The 20,772-nt window shown below is 41.0% G+C and overlaps 1 protein-coding gene across 1 annotated transcript in view; it reads right to left on the minus strand.

Annotated features, from left to right (window-relative positions):
* Positions 1-20,772, minus strand: part of LOC112115930 (inaD-like protein) — a 206,818-nt gene that overhangs the window by 116,056 nt on the left and 69,990 nt on the right. Inside the window, exons 18-24 of the mRNA XM_024213156.2 lie at positions 16,475-16,684; positions 14,741-14,860; positions 12,967-13,344; positions 11,240-11,330; positions 4,668-4,821; positions 3,329-3,400; positions 1,390-1,567 (exon numbers count right to left, since the gene is read on the minus strand). Coding sequence (XP_024068924.2) covers positions 1,390-1,567; positions 3,329-3,400; positions 4,668-4,821; positions 11,240-11,330; positions 12,967-13,344; positions 14,741-14,860; positions 16,475-16,684 — 1,203 coding nt within the window. The remainder of the gene's footprint in view (positions 1-1,389; positions 1,568-3,328; positions 3,401-4,667; positions 4,822-11,239; positions 11,331-12,966; positions 13,345-14,740; positions 14,861-16,474; positions 16,685-20,772) is intronic.

Consider the following 20,772-nt stretch of genomic DNA (forward strand, 5'->3'; position numbering starts at 1 on the left):
CGATCGGGATCGCGATCTGCGGCAGCAATTCGGCGGGAGGTCCTTCGCTCCAAGCAGGAGTGAGGCACCGTCCGCCGAACTGCCGCCAAACAGCTGGACGTGCCACCCCTCTCAGAAGTGGCCGCCCCAAGGACCTGCTTGGTAAGCTGGTGCCTGGAGCCGGCCCTGAGAGGGACTCAGCCTGCAGAGAGGTGGACAGACCTCTCATCCTCAGCTCCCAGAAAGGAGCACAGCAGAGAGTCAAGTTACCTTTGTTTGCCTGCGATCTCAGAGCGATAGGACAGACGGCCAGGATCCTGACAGGAAAGAGAAGCTGATGCTGCTCTTTATTCCTGTTAATTTAGTTGCATTTCCTTTATTGCTTTGGAGGACTGGAACTAAGAGTTTAACCCTGGGGCCGGGCCCACACTGCATTGAGAATACGAGTTCCCTGTGGAGATGGCAAGCCAATGTGGGAAGTAGCCCAGGGAACAAGCAACAGATCTGACCAGACAGACCTTAACTGCTTGTTACAAGGGTCCGTGGACTGGAACCCTGAGCAGAAGGCGGGACAGGGCTCCTCTATAGCCTCACTGGGAAGATTAGTGGGAAGTCCTCAGACAGAGGGCCGGGAGGATTTTTGGGCCTGGATATGGACAGTCAATCTGTTGTGAGGTCCTGGGACTCTTGGGAGACAACAGTGGTTTACCCAGAAGGGGGTGAGGCAAAAAATGACCTGGCCAGAGGGCCAAGGCAAAAGGGGACCATTAGCAGTCCTGGTTAGCAATACTACAGAGAAAAAGCCCCACAATGCTCCACCTAGCTACAAGACAGCATATCAAACCTAGTGAATCACATTGTCACAGCAGTTTCAGGGGAGAGTGAAGAACCACAACATGGTATCCAACAAATTGCAACATGGTGTCCAGTGATAATGGCACCTATGAAAATTACTCTCCCCTCTCAAAGAATGAGGCAACTGCTAACATGAGGGACTCCACAAGTAATATATAACTAGCTTGTACACTGAACACCTGCTAAAAATGCCACAAAACTTTGCATGAAGAATGAACCACTCAAATCATGCAACTATTCCAGAATAACTTACATTCTTCAATTGAATGGCTCATGAAAAATGGTGAGAAAAGCAGGATTTCTATTTGTTTTATTTCATAAAACACCACTTTTAAAATCAGTGCCTATTTAACTTCTCTGAAATAGTACAATAGGATGTTAACAGAAGCAATCGATAGTCAAGACCTTTTTAAAAGCGATAGAACAATGCACGCTGAGGAGTGAAATCAAATTCACAATATATTCAATGCTTAATTCCACATTTTTTTTTCTAGACAGCTCTCTGAAGCTATGCTCTCTTTTTAAAGCATGAAAAGGAAATTTATCTGCATTTACCTCAAGTATTTTATCCCCAGTTTTTAGGGCTTTTGTTCTTCCAGCTGGGCTGTCTTCCAAGACTTGTTTGATAAAGATACCTTTAAGTTCCTCTCCATTCTTTAGGCGCTTTATAATAGTTTGCCCACCAACAATACTGATTCCAAGAGACATGTGAGGCTCTCTGAAGATTTCAACACTGTAAAATGCAAGCAGTACCATATAATTTTATAACTATTAACAGATTTAAATATATAATATTTAATATTCCAAAAATCTATAACATAGTTTTTCAGGTTTCATCAATTTACTAGCAATAATCTTTAAAAGAAGCACCTGTTGCTAGTCCAGGTGAGCTCATCAGTGAACAAATATAACAACAAAACTCTGCCACCAAACCAACTTGCTTCCCCTCCTATGACCTTTCCCTTCAGAGAAAGTCTGTGTAAAAAATAGGTACCGAGATAAACACAGTTGAGTTCTATGATTCAAATCAAATTCTAGAGTGGTGGGCTCCTACTGAGAACAGCTTGAACCAACCTGGCGATACTAATTTGTTAATATTAAGTGTTTCAATACAGAAAACGTCAATTGATATTCAGGTTGCTGAACATACTAGTGAGAGGTCAAAAAGGATTCCTGAAAATATCTTAAAGTTGTTTGCCATGTATCAGAGGTCATATATAATAGGCTCCTACTTGAGCTGAAGTTTTAGGTTTGTATTATGCCTAACCCTGAATCACACCTTTTTACATGACGTTTGTACTGCAGGCAGCCAATGTGTTTAAGAAGATACAAAAATGAAGCTAAAGTAACCAATTCTTTCTGTAAGAGAAAACTCATCTGATCAAATGGCATATAAATTTATCTGGATGGCAGTTACCTTTCTCAAGGTAAATATTAACGTATTCACAATTTCCACTGTATTTCAATGTCAGAAATAAAATAAACTGTTCTGATAATAAAAGTGTTGTCATGCAACAACATTATGCAAATAGTTCAGAATTACACAATACTGTCAATTGTATTTTAAATTGCTTTATCTCTGTTTCCCCACTCCCTCTTCAAATTTGTCTCTCAAAACAAAGTGAAATAACTTTGACAAGGCCTCCTTAACTGACAGATGGCCTTTGTTTTGTGAAAGATATATAACATACACAGACTGGACAGAGAGATATCAAAGGAATTATTTCACTTTGCTATCTAGTATGTAGATTAGACATATTTTTCGGTAGTTTGAAATTCAAACACTATTGGACCAAATTTTATATTAATTCAGAGTTATGCCACTAAGGCCTGGTCCACACTAACCCCCCACTTCGAACTAAGATACGCAACTTCAGCTACGTTAATAACGTAGCTGAAGTCGAAGTACCTTAGTTCGAACTTACCGCAGGTCCAGACGCGGCAGGCAGGCTCCCCCGTCGACTCCACGTACTCCTCTTGCGGAGTAGGAGTACTGGCGTCTACGGCGAGCACTTCCGGGATCGATCCGGGATCGATTTATCGCATCTAGGCAAGACGCGATAAATCGATCCCAGAAGATCGACTGCTTACCGCCGGACCCGGAGGTAAGTATAGACGTACCCTAAGATTAGCAGAGTAACCCATGTACCTGACAGCAGAATTCTGATGTGTAACATTTCAAACCAGTAGCGAAGAGGTGAACGAGAACTTTCAGCTCAACTGCAACACAAAGCTGGCAGCTTTCTAAAATTAGTCGTATACACAGAATATATAAACCTTCTCCACTGAACATCTGTTAGCGTTTACAGTATTTAATAAAGCCCAGAGCATCTAACTACCTTAACGCTATTCTAGAGCACTCTAAAATAAAAGGCCATGAAAACAGTCACATGTGTAAGAAAAGTCTACAGTAAGGAGTGTAATAACTCCTGGAGCCCCCAAGGCGTCAAATGTTTCCTAAGCAAAAAGAAAGAATGTAATTATATCAACATACATTCGGGATGGTCCCCAATGACTGAAGTTTGGAGTTTCTTCTCCTTCTCCTTCTTCTCGCTCAGGTAATTCACTAATTGGGAAAAAAAAAAAAACATGTTCCATTCCACACATACTCACACAGGCGTTGACACTTCTGCCATAGCACATAATACATTCTAGCATATTCATGTTTAAATCAAAAATGCTATATAGGAGACTAGATACCCCTACTTTTATTTATATATATATATATATATTAAGGTTCAAACACAGTTAAGGTTGCGACATAAGCCAGATAAGATGGGGGGAAAGCAAATTTAAAAACTTTTATGTATTAAACTTGTGCATCTTATTACTGGTTCTACAGGTCTCTCTAGGCAATAAACATTTGCTAATATGCTATCAATGACATGAATTGTGCACTGCAAGCCACAAAAGGCAGTCTAGTCTACTGGCAAGTCAAATTCTTCCTAAAGCCAAATGAGAGGTAATGTGAGCAGATCCTGAGCATGCCATTCTGTCCCCGAGACCGGGATGTTAATTATATTGCTATACCACATGTGATTTATCTATTCAAAGAATAGCCCAGGCTTCCCCAACAGGAGACTCCACTTGCATGTCCCCACTAGAAAGCAGCACTGGTAGGTGCTCCCACAGAACGAGAGCCCTCTCCACACATTCTCTGCAGGCGCAGAGGGTCCAAACTGCCAGTTACACTACAAAAGGGGAGCAGAATGGTGAAAGGTGGGGCAAAGACTCCACATCGCCACATGCATTGCAGCATATTTCATTGCGACACCTCAGAGGGAAGGTTAGAGGCAGGGCCGGCTCCAGGGTTTTGGCCGCCCCAAGCAGCCCCCAAAAAAGCAGCGATCGCGATCTGCGGCGGCAATTCGGAGGGAGGTCCTTCGCTCCAAGCGGGAGTGAGGGACCGTCCGCCGAATTGCCGCTGAATACTTGGACGTGCCGCCCCAAGCACCTGCTTGCCGGGCTGGTGCCTGGAGCCGGCCCTGGTTAGAGGCAGGTCAGGGAAAGGCTGAAGACATGATCAACAGGTCTGATGAGACAGATTCACTGGCCAAAACCTCTACCAAGGGAAAGTGCAGGGGCTGTAGCCAAGGTGATACAGTTCTGTTAGTGCTCTGCAGCCTGGGTGGTGAGGGTTCAGGCCATTTGGTTACTGCAGAGATCATCTGCAAAATTCAGTTTATTCTAGCTTGTGCCAGGGTCAAAGATTTGACTTCTATGGATTAAAGTTACATTTAGTTCATCAAAACTTTCTGCTCTACTAATCAGCTAACTTAAAGCAAGAGGAAAATAGAAAAGAGCTAAGTGTAAATCATGTACTTCCTCCATACCTGGACAACACTGCTGCAGGCTGAGCAGGAGTGACAGCTCTCCCAGTTTCCTGGTTCCTGGAAAGAATGTAATCCTCCATCTTTTGTTCATCCCTTTCAGCTGCTTCAAGGTCAACTAACCTACGTCTTTTTGAGTCGTTCTGAAGCCTCGTACCTGAATGGTAAAATAGCTAGATGTAAATGTCTCTATATCTATTGTCCTTTTGACTATTAACAGTGTCTAGAAACTACTATACTTGGAAGCATACTTCTCAACCAACCGAGGCCCAAATGTGAGATGTAATGTGTGACTTGAATCATAGAAATGTAGGGCTGGAAGGGACCTGGAGAGACCATCAAATCAAGCCTCCCAGCATTTAGGCGGGACCAAGTAAACTTGCAACATCCCTGACGGGTGTTTTTCTAACCTGTTCTTAAAAACCTCCAATGATGGGAATTCCACAACCTCCCTTGGAAGCCTCTTCCAGAGTTTAATTACCCTTTATAGTTCAAAAGTTTTTCCTAATATCTAACCTAATCTCCCTTGATGCAGATTAAGCCCATTACTACTTCTCCTACCTTCAGTGGACATAAAGAACAACTGATCACTGTTCTCTTTATAATAGCCCTTAGCATATTTGAAAGCTATTATCAGGTCCCACTTCAATCTTCTTTTCTCAAGGCTAAACATGCCTAGTTATTTTAACCTTTCCTCACCCGTCAGGTTTTGTAAACCTTTTACCCCCCCCCCCCCCTTTTTTTTTTTTTTTTTTTTTAAACTCTCCTCTTGACTCTCTCCAATTTATTCACATCTTTCCAAAAGTATGGCACCCAAAATTGGACACAGAATTCCAGCTGATGCCTCCCCAGTGACGAGTGAAGTGGGACAATTACCCTGTGCCTTATATATGACACTCCTGTTAAGAATAATATCCTTTTTCACAACTGCATCACATTGTTGGCTCATATTCAAATTGTGATCCACTAGAACCCTCAGATCCTGTTCAGCAATACTACTGCCTAGCCAGTTATTCTCCATTTTGTAGATGTGCATTTGATTTTTCCTTCTTAAGTGAAGTACTTTGCACTTGCCTTTATTGAATATCATCTTGTTAATTTCAGAACAATTCTCTAATTTGTCCCCATAGTTTTGAATGCTAATCCTGTCCTCAAAAGTGCTTGCAACCACTCCTGGTTTAGCATCATCGCAAGCTTTATAAGAATAATCTCGCCTCCATTATCCAAGTCACTAATGAAAATACTGAATTAATACCAGGCCCAGGACTGTCCACTGTCTGACCCCACTAAATATGTCCTCCCAGTTTGATAGCCAAATCATAAATAACTACTCTAAGTATGGTCTTTCCATCCGTTGTGCACCACCTACAGCAATTTCATCTGGATGACGTTTCCTTAGTTTGTTTATGAGAATATCACGTGGAAATGTGTCAAAAGCCTTATTAAAATCAAGATATAGCATATCTACAGCTCCCCCCTTATCCACTAGGCCAGTAACCTTGTCAAAGAAAGAAATTAGGTTGGTTTCGCATGATTTGTTCTTGACAAATTCACAATGGCTATTCCTTATAATCCTATTATCCTCTAGATCAGTGGTTCCCAAACTTGTTCCGCCGCTTGTGCAGGGAAAGCCCCTGGCAGGCCGGGCTGTTTACCTGCCACGTCCGCAGTTTCAGCTGATCGCGGCTCCCAGGGGCCACGGTTCGCTGTTCCAGGCCAATGGGAGCTGCTTGAAGTGGCGCGGGCTGAGGGACGTACTGGCCGCCACTTCCAGCAGCTCCCATTGGCCTGGAGCAGCAAACCGCAGCCACTGGGAGCCGCGATCGGCCAAACCTGCAGATGCGGCAGGTAAACAAACCTGCCCGGCCCGCCAGGAGCTTTCCTTGCACAAGTGGCGGAACAAGTTTGGGAACCACGGCTCTAGATGCATACAAATTGATGATTAAATAATTTGTTCCAGTATTTTTCCAGGTATCAAAGTTAGGCTGACTGGTCTATAACAACTCCCTAGGTCCTCTTTGTTCTATTTTTAAAGACCAATACTATCTTTGCCCTTCTTCAGACCTCTGGGACCTCACCCATCTCCTGGAGTTCTCGAAGATAATTGCTAAAGGTTGAAAGATTGCTTCAGCTATTTCCTTAAGTACCCTGAATTTCATCAGGCCTGCTGACTTGAATACATTAACTTATCTAAATATTCTTTAACTAAGACTCATAAAGAGGGACACAGAACAACCATTCATGAAGAAAACTTAAAATGCTGCTGGGGACTCACTCCTGCTGCATAAATAATATAATCTCAGTTCAGCAATTCTGCATTTCTGGTGTAAATAATTTTCAGAGACAACAGAGAATGCTAGGGGACTGAAATGAGAGATGCTCCTTGTAATAGGATACACTGAGAAGTGTGCTTAGAAATAGCAAATACAGGCCTCCATCCTACAAAGAGAACTGTGCAGACAGATGCCTGTGCCTGCCTGGAATCCGACTGAAATCAAGGGAGAGGTCATTCATTTTTCATTCCATAGGCTCTGTGTAAGAGCAAGAGTCTGTCCACAGAGTTCTCTCTGCTGGAAAGAGGGGGGTGGCATAACAAAAACAAAACAAAAAATCAATCTCCCTCACCCAGCCACTGAGTGTTTTCCCAGACTGACCAATAAATTACTTCCACTGAGAGTAGACAGAACAGTATTTTACCATCAATTTTAAGGAAAATCATGATTTTGGCCTTGCAGAGACATCACAAATCATGGAATAGTGGTGAAAATAATTCAAATGTCACCAGCCCAGTCCCAAAGATTAAATTATTAAGAAAATGCTATTTAAATGCTTTTTTAGGGAGCACCTTGGGCTTTTCAGGGTGTTCACTACTACTCTTGTCCTGACATGGTGGCATAATGGAAACTGCCTGTAAAATATTAAGCCCTACCAGTGGTGTCCATCACATTGTTATAATTTACCCTTCTGTTCATTCATCATCTAAAGAGAGCACCAACTGGTCCCTGATTAGGGAACTCCACCCATATAGGGAATCATAGGACTGGAAGAGACCTCTTGAGGGCATCTAGTCCAGACCCCTGTATTCATGGCAGGACTAAGTATTATCTAGACCATCCTTGACAGGTGTTTATCTAACCTGCTCTTAAAAATCTCCAATGATGGAGATTCCACAACCTCACTGTGCAATTTATTCCAGTGCTTAACTACCCTCACAGTTAGGAAGTTTTTCTGAATGTCCAACTTAAACCGCCCTTGCTACAATTTAAGCTTCTTGTCCTATCCTCATTGGTTAAGGAGAACATTTTTTTCTCCTTCCTCCTTGTAATAACCTTTCATGTACTTGAAAACTGTTATCGTGTCCCCTCTTAGTCTTCTCTTCTTCAGACTAAACAAACCCAATTTTTTCAACCTTCCCTTATAGGTCATGTTTTCTAGACCTTTAATCATTTTTGTTGCTTTACTCTGGACTCTCTCCAAATTTGTCCACATCTTTCCTGAAATGTGGCCTCCAGAACTGGCCACAATACTCCAGCTGAGTCTAATCAGCACAGAGTAGAGCAGAAGAATTTCTTCTTGTGTCTTGCTTACAACACTCCTACTAATACATCCCAAATTGATGTTGATTTTTTTGCAACAGTGTACTGTTCACTCATATTTAGTTTGTGATCCATTATGACCCCAGTATTCCTTCCTAGACAATCATTTCCCATTTTGTATGTGTGCAACTGACTGTTCCTTCCTAAGTGGAGTACTTTGCATTTGTCCTTATTGAAATTCATCCTATTTACTTCAGACCATTTCTCCAGTTTGCCCAGATCATTTTGAATTTTAATCCTATCCTCCAAAGCATTCGCGACCCCTGCCAGTTTGGTGGTGTTCGCAAACTTTAGAAGTGTACTCTCTATGCCAGAGGTTCTCAAACTTCATTGCACCACAACCCCCATCTGACAACAAAATTACTTTATGACCGGGGGGGTGGGGGGGGGGGGGGAAAAGGGTGCTCTGCCCAAGCCCCACCGCCCCAGGGAAGGGGAGTGGGGCAGAGCCCAAGCCCAGTCGCCCCGGGTGGGGATGGAACTCCGGCTTCAGCTTGAGCCCCAGGTCCCAGAAAGTCTAATGGTGGCACTGGCGACCCCATTGAAATGAGGTTGCGACCCACTTTGGGGTCCCGACCCACTGTTTGAGAACCGCTGCTCTATGCCATTATCTAAATCATTGATGAAGATATTGAACCGAACTGGATGCCGAATTCATCTCTGTGGGACCCCACTCAATGCGCCATTCCAGCTTGACTGTGAATCGATAACTACTCTCTGGGAACGGTTTTCAAACCAGTTATGCACCCACCTTATAGTAGCTCCATCTAGGTTGTGTTTGTTTATGAGAAGGTCATGCAAGACAGTATCCGAAGCCTTACTAAAGTCAAGATATACCACATCTACCACTTCCCCCCCATCCACAGGGCTTGTTACCCTGTCAAAAATAGTTATCAGGTTGGTTTGACATGATTTGTTCTTGACAAATCCATGCTGACTGTTACTTATCACCTTATTATCTTCTAGGTGTTTGCAAATTGATTGCTTAAATTAATTGCTCCATTATCTTTCCAGGTACTGAAGTTAAGCTGACTGGACTGTAATTATCCAGGTTGTCCTTATTTCCCTTTTTTACATATGGGCACTGTGTTTGCCCTTTTCCGGTCCTCTGGAATCTCTCCCATCTTCCATGACTTTTCAAAGATAATCGCTAACGGCTCAGATATCTCCTCAGTCAGCTCCTTCAGTACTCTAGAATGTATTTCATCAGGTCCTGGTGACTTGAAGACATCTAACTCATCTAAGTAATTTTTAACTTGTTCTTTCCCTATTTTAGCCTCTGATCCTATCTCATTTTCACTGGCATTCGCTATGTTAGACATCAATTCGCTACTAACCTTTTTTGGGGGGGGTGGGGGCAGGTCATTTAGCACGTCTGCCATTTCCACATTTTCTGTTATTGTCTTCCCTCTCTCATTGAGTAATCAGCCTACCTTGTCCTTGGTCTTCCTCTTGCTTCTAATGTATTTGTAGAATACTTCTTGTTACTCTTTATGTTTCTAGATAGTCTCATTTTGTGCCTTGGCCTTTCTAATTTTGTCCTGACATACTTGTGTTATTTGTTTATATTCATTCTTTGTAATTAGACCTAGTTTCCACTTTTGTAGGACTCTTTTTTTGAGTTTCAGATCACTGAAGGTCTCCTGGTTAAGCCAGGGTGGTCTCTGGCCATACTTCCTTTCTTTCCTATGCTCTTGTACCCTTAATAATGTCTCTTTGAAAAGCTACCAACTCTCTTGAACTGTTTTTCCCCTTAGACTTGCTTTCCATGGTATGTTACCTACCAACTCCCTGAGTTGGCTAAAGCCTGCCTTCTTAAAATCCATTATCTTTATTGTGCTGTTTTCCCTCCTACCATTCCTTAGAAATATGAGCGCTAGCATTTCATGATCATTTTCACCTAAGCTGCCTTCCACTTTCAAATTCTCAACCAGTTCCTCCCAAACTTGCTCCCCTGGTCAAGGTCAGATTTGCAGACCAGAGCATTTGAGGACACTCCAGAAGTCTGAAGATCAGCGGACGCCCATCTAGGACTACATTCAGAAGATAAGAGAAACCAAAGGGAACACGTAGGCTAGGCAGGGTGGTGATCACATCATGAGCTGCAGCTTTCTGAGCTGGATACCTGCTGCAGAACTGGTGAACTTTGCATTTTGTGTGTTACATACAGGTCCACTGTTGGCATGCCCCAATGACTGGAGATCAGGTGGACGATGTCCTCCTTCAGGGACCATTCTCCAGGGAACATCTTGGATCTACTACACCTGCCAGCTTTAAAGTTTGGGGCTCAGACTGAGAGCAAGGTCTACTCTGTCCATCCAAACACTGAGTGAGAGATTGCACAAATATGATAGACAGCACCCCATCATAAATTGTTAATGCCTCTTATTGATTCCAATATTGCCAAATATAGGTTAACAAAAATAAAAATAAAAACTGAATAAAGATTTACTTGCAGTAAAATTTGCTTCATTTTTGAGGTTCTACCATCATTTTTTTAAAAAAAAGTATTACTTTCTTAAAAAAAAAACAAACAAACAGTAGTGAAGGTCCTTCACAACCAACAATGGAAACTGATTTAGGGCCCAATCCTGCAAACACTTACGGAGTATAAGTAGTTCCAATGGAGTCCTTACTATATAGGGGAAACTGACAACACAAGAGTCAAATGCACACAGCAGACATGCTAAAAACAACAATTGAGAAAGATAGCATTATTTTCTCTGGTCTCTTTCAGCTGCAGTCACTAAGTGTTACTTGTAACAATAAGTAGGTAAATATTTTCAGAGACACATGGGATTTTGAAGTTGGAGGAGGTCCTTTTTAAGGAAGGCATCAAAGCCAGACCATCGTCTTAAGTGAGTATGATTCATACTGTGGATACTACCTCGTTTGAAAGATATGAACAAAACTGTATTGCAAAATGAAAGTTAATTTTGTAAATGAGATTAATGCATTAAAAAAAAGCCTTTTACAAACCTAAATCCAGTTTGCTTTTTGCTACTGACTCAGTCATTTCAATATCATCAAATATGGCTGTTTGGCAGTTGTTCTCCGCTGTGGCTTCATACTTCATGGGGGAGAAAAGAGATGTTAAAAATTAGACAGCATTGGCATTGCCCCATATAGCAGTATTTGACATAAACATTGATTTTACAGCAAACATTCACATTTTAGTAACTTGCTTTAATTTTTTTTGGATAATTATGAAATTAATTGCTCATTTAGGCAACATCAATGAGTGTGAACAATGTCAGGTGTGATTAAAATATAAAATGAACTTCATACTATCTACCTGTTTTGCAACCCAGAGAGGAAGCAAGGGGTTTTTCACCTGACACTTATGTGGAATAACAACAGTTTTAGATCAATATCACATTCACCAGAAGCTGCATTTTGGCATCTTTATATAGAGAGCACAGGACTACAAGAGATGAAAGACCTGACCTTGTATTCCCCGCTAAAACCTCTGTGGCCCTAAACAAGTCACTTAACATTTCTGCCTCAATTTCTTCATCTGGAAACTGAGGGTAAAATTGATTTGCATTGGCAAACTAGGTGCACGGAAAACCAGTTTAGTTACTTTCTTTTCTGGGGGATGCAGGAACAGAAAGCAAACTCAGAGGGGAAAGAAATTCTCAGAGTAGCAGAGGATGCAAAATTTTCATTCACACATTGAGCCTTATGCGGTCTCCCTCCCTCCTCTCCCCTCCCCAGTATTATCTGTCTGTCACAATCTCTTTCCCCTCATCATTTCCTGATGTACTGCTCCACTCAGTGTCTTACAGACCAGCTGCCCTCAGTGGAACTGACAAACATCCAGATCTCTAAGGCTTGTCTTCATTTCCGCATTAGCTCAAGTTATCAGTTATCTTCTCTCGAACTAGAGTAGCTTAAGTAACAGCAGTTCCACTGCAAAATAATTGAGCCGCACAGAGGGATTGGATTAGCAGCACACAGTAGTCCCCACTGCTCTACTAACTCCAGCATCAGCGGTACGCGAGCCTCAACCCATGCCCCTGACAGGCTGGCAAGCTTGAATTTAAAGCACCACTGAACTCGAGCTAGAGATGTGTGTGCATGAACAGCAGCTGGGTTAGGGGCAACGCTCGAGTTATAGCTTGAGCTAACAATGCAGCACAGGCAGCCCTCAAAACATTCTGCACTGGTGCGATAAGCCATCAGGATGACAGTCAGTTTCACTGACGTGCCGCAGCACTGCAGAAAAACAAGAGACAGAAGTTAGAAGATGGCAAAGAGAGCTTTGAATCTCCCTGTGCGCCAATAAGAGATGATGGAAGACACACCTGCCAAGTTATATTAAAGATGAAGATAGAAGGGTCACAAAGGGAGCCATCATTAGTTCTGCAGCGTTAACAACATAGCAAATTATTTGCCAAATGGCGATCAAAATTCAGCAAGGAAATACATTTTAGTTCTGGGATTTTAAGAATGCGTTATGTGCAAGAGAATAATGTCCATTGGTATCTACTCGATGTACTGAGAGATCTTGTCTAAATTATGTCAAAATCCACCTAACCATAAAAAACAAGAGTATAAAAATCATGATCGAAAACAGGTCCAAATCCTGCATCAGTATCTGCTAGCTCGTCTCCTACCAACTTCACTAGGACTCTGTACAGTTACAAGGGAGCCATACTAGCTGATCCTGATGCAGGATTGAAACCCAGGGTAACATTTCTTACCGTTTCTTCATCATCATACAGGTAATGTGGGGACTGCTTAGCATTTGTGCTAATAAGGGATCTTAAATCTGGTGTTTTAGTTGGCTCAAGTTGCTTCGCCCATTCTCCAATAGAAACCAGGTTCTTCCCAGCAGGTGGAGTTGTGTCCTCTACATGTGATGAGGCATATGTAAAATAATCCGGGTCCACATCATACTCTTCATCCACTAACATTTCCCGCTCTTCACCCATTTCCTCCATTTTAGCCTTAAGGAATTCATGCATTTCCCAGGACTCCTTATGTTCTGTTTCATTCTGAGCTAGCTGAAATGGCCTTCCCAAATCCAGAAGTGGTTCATCGACAAGTTCTTCTTGAAAGAATGTTTCATCTCTAAAACCCTGCATAAAACATTACAGAGTATAGATTTGACATCATGTTTCCTGCAAGCTCTCTTACAGTTGTGTTTTATGTCAGGCACATTTTAAAATTACAACCACCGTTCTGTTTTTTAAATGAGTATCCGTTAGCTTTTATGTTTTAGTAGAAGCAGCTAAACTGGAACTTTGAAACTTGCCCTGATTTACCATTTTTATGAATATAGATATGACTTTTTAAAAACAATAAAAGAAATGAAAGTTGGGAGCTGCGCGGCTATTCCTGGAACTATAGGAAAAAGCAAGTCTGGGTGGAAGCTGGGGAATGGGAATTGTTAGACAGTATTTTTTAAGAGCTGCAGGGAAAAGCCTAAATAAATCTAACAAAACATTCTGAGGATTTATCTGCCATCCCACTATGCAAACATGTACATTATCCCCATCAGTTTAAACAGGAAGGCATCCCTTGCTTATTCCACACAATCCTTTAATTAAAAGGTCAACATCTCACCCTCCAGAGTCAGATCAATCCACTCATCTCACAGCTGAAATACTAATCCAAGAAAGGGTGCCTGCCATTACCCTTGCTTTCTTTGAAGTGTGCCAACTTGACACTATAGCGATTAGGCAAATTGGTGGGCTTAGGCAATAACTAACACTGGTGAGTGACAGACCAGTTTTGGTGGTGGTGGGGGGGTTTAAAAACAAAAACAAAAACAAAAACAAAACTATTTTACACACACTAGGTTCATTACAAGCAGTGACAGCTAGAGACGTGTTACAGGAGAATTTGACACTCTAGGGCCAGATTCCAATCCCTTTACTGCTATTAAGTAGTATATTACTCCATGAGAAGCCCACTGAAGTCAAAATATGAAGTAAGGTGCTTCTGTATCAAAGTGAAGGTATCAAACTCCAGCCCCTCATGTCCCTGAAGTCTGTGGCAGAGCTGGGACTCCCAGATCCTAGGCTAGCACCCCAACCCTAGGACAACAGACTGCCTTTTTCTAAAGAAATCCTGCTTACATACCATTCTTTTTTTCTTGAATCAACAATTGATTGTTATTAGCAGTAGATCTAACATTCTTACTTCATATCACCTTTCATATTCAAGGTAAGACAATGCATCTTAATGCAACGGGTTAGTAAATAAGGTAGCCCAGTATCTCTGTAAGCAAGGTGTCACATACACATTCAGCATTAGCTCACAAAAAGCCTTGAATCTTGGGATTTGTTTTAGAGAGGGATTGTTTACCAGAATACAAGGCTCATCCCAGACTCATGTTTTCCCACCAGTCAGAATGAACCTTGGATTGACATCTCTTCTGAAGGACACTTGTTTCTGGGAGGTGAAAGGGGGCTTTTAGAACCTCATTTCCTTCTTATCTCTTTTAAATAAAATGAAACAGCAGCCAAATACCTGTGGTGCCTCGAGCATTATTGATGAATGAATATCATTTATTGGTGCTGGAGATGCAGAGTGGTCTTCAATGGTGCTGGGATCCACAATGCAAAAGTTCTCCTCCTCTTTGCTTTCTCCCTATAAAGGCAGTTGAAACATACATCAGCATTAAAAACACTGTCAGGAAAGCAAAAAAGCCCCAAATTCTTAAAATAAATAAAAAGGTGGGGCTGCTGGGGAAGTGACCGTGGAGAAGGAGAGAATGAGGAAGGGGAAGGAGAACAGAATTTGTTTTACTATAAATTGAAAGGATAAAAAGATGGGTTTACATAAAAAATAAAGTAAAAAAGTAGGGCTGTCAAGCAATTAAAAATTAATAATTAATCGCATGATTAAAAAAATAATTGATTAATCGCATGATTAATCGCACTGTTAAAGAATAATAGAATACCATTTATTTAAATATTTTTGGATGTTTTCTACATTTTTCAAATATATTGATTTCAATACAACACAGAATACAAAGTGTACAGTGCTCACTTTATATTTTATTACAAATATTTGCACTGTCAATAACAAAAGAAATAGCATTTTTCAATTCACCTCATATGAATACTGTAGAGCAATCTCTTTATCATGAAAGTTGAACTTACAAATGTAGAATTATGTTGAAAAAATAACTGCACTCAAAAATAAAACAATGTAAAACTTTAGTGCCTACAAGTCCACTCAGTCCTATTTCTTGTTCAGCCAATCACTCAGACAAATAAGTTTGTTTACATTTGCAGGAGGTAATGCTGCCCACTTCTTGTTTACAATGTCACCCGAAAGTAAGAACAGGCGTTCGCATCAAACTTGTTTGTCTTAGTGATTGGCTGAACAAGAAGTAGGACTGAGTGGATTTGTAGCCTTAAAGTTTTACATTGTTTTGGTTTTGAGTGCAGTTATGTAACAAACAAAAAAATCTATGTTTGTAAGTTGCACTTTCACGATAAAGAAATTACACTACAGTACTTGTATGAGGTGAATTGAAAAACACTATTTTTTGTTTGTCATTTTTACAAGTGCAAATATTTGTAATAAAAATAATATAAAGTGAACACTGTACACTTTGTATTCTGTGTTGTAATTGAAATCAATATATTTGAAATGTAGAAAAACATCCACAATATTTAATAAATTTCAATTGGTATTCTATTGTTTAACAGTGCAATTAAAACTGTGATTAATCGCGATTAATTTGAGTTAATTGCGTGAGTTAACTGCGATTAGTCGACAGCCCTAAAAAGAGACAAAGGTGAAAGAAGCTAAATAAGGATATGGGCAAGTATATACTTTTTTTTTTTTTTTTAAAAGGAAAGAATCCAAAAGTCTTGTTACATTACTCTTTCAGTGCTTCTTTGTTTGTTTATACTGCAAGCACTTCATGGCCTCGGGTCTTATTATATGGCACTACACAAATAAACTTAATTAATGAACAATGAAACAGTGTTCTCAAGTCTGCTGTATGGTCCCGAATCCAAAAAGTATCCCTATTCAGGACAGTACTTATGTTCTTGACTTCAAACACATGCTTAAGTCCTACTGATTGGGGCTTAAGCACATATTTCAAGTTAAGCGTTTGCTTCGGTGATGTCTTGAATAGGGACAGACTTAAACAACGTGCTTTGTTGAATTGGGGACTATGCTCACGTTACATCCGTACGTGTCACTGTTGTGACAACATAGAATAAATTAAAAATCAGTCCTTACCACCAAAGGCTTGCAGATGCCAAGGCGAATAGTACCTGGGGGCACAGATTTCAACACTTCTACCGCCTCTGCTAGAGTGGCATTGTCCAAATATTTCTCATTTACAAAAACCAGGCGGTCGCCTGGTAACAGTTCACCCCCGCGTTCGGCTACTCCACCCGCTACCAGAGAGCTGATCACAATGGCCGTTCTTGTTGGATCTAGGGGATCCTGAAAAAGCAGCCCCAACAAAACTCAATAAATGCGTTGTGTTATTTATTTTGAATGTACAAAAGAATAACTAATCTTATGCTGTGGGGCTATCCCATAGGTTAGAAACACACACAACAAAAGGACGGTCCATGAATATAACCACCCTAACAGCCTGAAAGACAGAGAGAGGGGGAAAATGGGCCATGCTCAGAAGATTAACAAATCCAGGCTCTGGAGCAGGCTGATTTATGCCTTCCTAAAGCAGCTCTCTCAAGTGGAGGAGGGGACAGGCCAAGCTGCAGATGGAAAAGCAGCGCTGGCTCCTTCACAACCCCTCCAATCCGCCCTATTATGACCAAAAGCCAGACAATATCCATGCACGTGATTTTCAAGGCTTCATGTCAACAAAAGTTACATTAAAAAAAATCCTTACAATTTACAGAAGTGTTCAGGATTTAGCAGTTACATTTGCTCAGATTACACTGCTCTACAGCCAAAATGCTTCTGAAATAAATGTAGTCAAACTTTACTAATTCTGGGTCACTGAGAACGAAAACGATGCTTAAAATTGTTGATTGGCTCTAGTTTTCAAGATATGCTATTGGGTCAGTATATACGACCCTTGACTTGGGAATGGCAGAGGATAAGTGAGTTATAAAGGGAAGGGATCTCAATTTAAACCAGAAATGACTAAAATACATCTTTGACTGGATCTATGAATAAATCTATGACTGGGTTTGGACAGTACTTGCTTTTTAGGCAAAACAATGAATGATGCAATCTGAAGCTGGTATTGCGTCATACATGATATGAATTGCATCATGTTATTCCTAGAAGTCATGGATGATGCAATCATAACAAAACTTACATCACTCTGCTGAACAAATTGCCCTATATCAGCTCTAGAAATCATACAGTGTCGTGCTCTCTTATTTGTCAGTGTTTGATTTTGCAAAGGGACACATTTCTGTTTAGCCAAAGTGAGCAGAGATGCCTCGTTCTTGTGTGAACAGTGCAGATAACTTCTGCTATGTTTATGGTGAAGTGACTTTTGCATCACAAAAGCGCAGTATAACCACTATGGTTAAGAAAGCCTATCACCTTTATTTTGGCTGCAAAATTGGAGATCAGGACAAGAGGTGGGCCCCACACATATTCTGCAACACTTGTGCAACAAATCTTCGCCAGTGGTTGAACAGGAAAAGGAAATCTATGCCTTTTGCAGTGCCAATGATTTGGAGAGAGCCAACAGATCATACCAGCAATTGTTACTTCTTCATGGTGCCTCCAGTTGGGAAAGGTGTGTCAAAGAAGAATAAGTGGACTGTGCATTATCCAAACATTCCATCAGCTATACGCCCAGTACCCCACGGAGAAGGACTGCCGGTTCCTGATGCACCAGAATCACTCTCACTTGAGTCAGACGAGGAAGAGGAAGAGGATGAAACTTCTGGTCCTGAACCATCAATGTCACAGGACCCACATTTTCTCCCATCCTCCTCCTCTGAACCACACCTCATAACACAAGGTGAACTGAATGACCTTGTCAGGGATTTGGAACTACCCAAGAGTAAGGCAGAGCTGTCAGGCTCCAGACTACAGCAGTGGAATCTCCTGGCAGGTGATGTTTCCATGTTCCGTGACCATCAAAAGGATCTTGTCCCTTTCTTCTTCATGGAAGGTGATCTTGTAGCCTGCAACAACATCGATGGTGTGATGGCAGCCCTCAACATCGTTCACGATCCAGATGAGTGGAGCCTGTTCACTGATTCATCGAAGACGAGTCTTAAAGCTGTTTTACTGCATAATGGCAATGTTTTGCCATCAATTCCAGTTGGTCATGCAGTCCATATGAAGGAAACCTATGACAACATGAAACTATGACCAACATCAGTGGCAGCTTTGTGGCGATTTGAAGGTTGTTGCTCTCTTGCTTGGTCTGCAGACTGGATACACAAAGTACTGCTGTTTTCTCTGCGAATGGGATAGTCGTGCAAGAGATTCCCACTACATTAAGAAAGATTGGCCACTCCGACAGTCATTGAAGCCTGGGAGGAAAAGTGTTCAGCATCCACCACTTGCTGAATCAAGGAAGATTTTGTTACCACCCTTACACATCAAGCTGGGTCTGATGAAGAACTTTGTCAAGGCCATTGACAAAACACAAGCAGCTTTCAAGTACCTCCGTGGAAAATTTCCACGGTTAAGTGAAGCTAAGATAAAGGAAGGTGTCTTTGTTGGTCCTCAGATTCGTGAACTTCTTCGAGATGATGCATTTGACCATGCACTGCGTGGCAAGGAAAAGACGGCATGGAAAGCCTTCCAGTTAGTGGCAATAAATTTTCTCGGAAACAACAAGGCAGCCAACTACAGGTTGCTGGTGGAAAACCTCCTCAAGGCATACAAAAGCCTTGGTTGCAACATGTCACTAAAGATATATTTTTTGCACTCTCATCTAGATTTTTTTCCACCGAACTGTGGAGCAGTGAGCAACGAGCACGGAGAGCGACTTCACCAGGACATTGCAACAATGGAGAAACGCTATCAGGGCAAATGGAGCCCATCAATGCTTGCAGACTATTGCTGGACAGTGACAAGAGATGCTCCATTTAATGAATACAAGAGACAAGCCAAGAAGCGCCGAGCAGACACTGAATAGGACTAAACTATGTACATAATAGTTTTTTGCCTTTTGTTTCATAATAAATTTTATTTATATAACCCTTTTGCTGATTTATAAAGTGTTACATAAACAGGACAGGTGAAATATTATCATGTAAAGCAACCATAAACACATGAAAAGACCTAGGTTTACAATTTATGATTAAAACTCTACTATCTACACAATATACATCGACATAAAATGTAAAAACTTAAATATCTTAGAAACAGTAGCCAATCAGTTGTTTTAATTGTCATATTTGAATTCAGCACATCAAAATAAATAATAAATAGCACATTTTATCTCTGAAGCACACTACTTCTCAAAAATTGTAGACCAATGTTATTGTAATATAGGGCACTATACATTTACACGGTGCTTTACATAAACAGAAAGACACTTACAGTGCTAAAAAACAAGACATAGGATTGTTTTCAGGAGAGGATTATTAATGAAGATAAACGACTGCTTGAAAAGATGGGAAAGTTTAAAGTACGAAAGATCACAGATGGACAGATGTTTCATGATCATTGATTCATAAACTGGTTTGAAAGTTGCTTATTCCTTTTAGGAATATTTTTCAATTGTTTTTCTTCTGGTTTATGTCTAATGTACCACTTCCGTGAAATGTCTACCCATTTGAAAATCCATCCTCAGTCCAATAAGATAAAATGACCAAAGATTTTAATCATTATATAGTAGCAGAAAATATACACTGCAACACCTTTCATAATTGTTAAACTAGGCATAATTTATTTTAAGATTGTGGCACACATTCGCTCTCTCTCTAGTGCTTGTAATACCCCTTATGTGCATGCATTGTGTGTATAATTACATGAGCACATATTGGTTTTCCACAGGACCCAGCTCATTCAGTGCACAGGATGGATGCACAAGGGGGCAGAATTAAGACTGCACAGGCCACCATAAAAATGGCACTTCCTAACTTTTGACTGTTTGACTTTGCAAGCTAAACAATGTTCCTTTAACTTTGTTTTTATTCATATTTGGTTACACACACAGAAAGCACCTTCAAATAAACAATTAACTAGCTTTTTTTTTTTTTTTAAAGGGGATGGGGCAACATCAGCAAAAGACTGAAATTAGAGAGGAGTAAATCAGTTCAGGAGAAAAAAAGGAAAAGGCCTGAAGCTGAATCAGGTTAAGGTAAAACAAGCTAATTTCAGCCAACTCCAAGATTGACTCCGTTTTAGACACTTCCCAAATACTGGACACTCACTCCCTATACCAGTCCCTTCCCTGCATGAATTGGGTCTGGTAATCAGATCTAGTAATCTCTCTTTTCCAGGCCCTGATGCACAGCTCACTGCATGGTTGCCTGCATGCTTCGACTGTCCTGTTACTTGTGCTCAGACCTACACAGTGCACCTCTGACAAGTCGTCTTGGGGTAGAAAACTTCCTACAGAGATTTGTGTGTGCATG

The sequence above is a fragment of the Terrapene carolina genome, unplaced genomic scaffold (genome assembly GCF_002925995.2).
Source record: "Terrapene carolina triunguis isolate 2854851 unplaced genomic scaffold, T_m_triunguis-2.0 Scaffold211, whole genome shotgun sequence".
NCBI lineage: Eukaryota > Metazoa > Chordata > Testudines > Emydidae > Terrapene > Terrapene triunguis.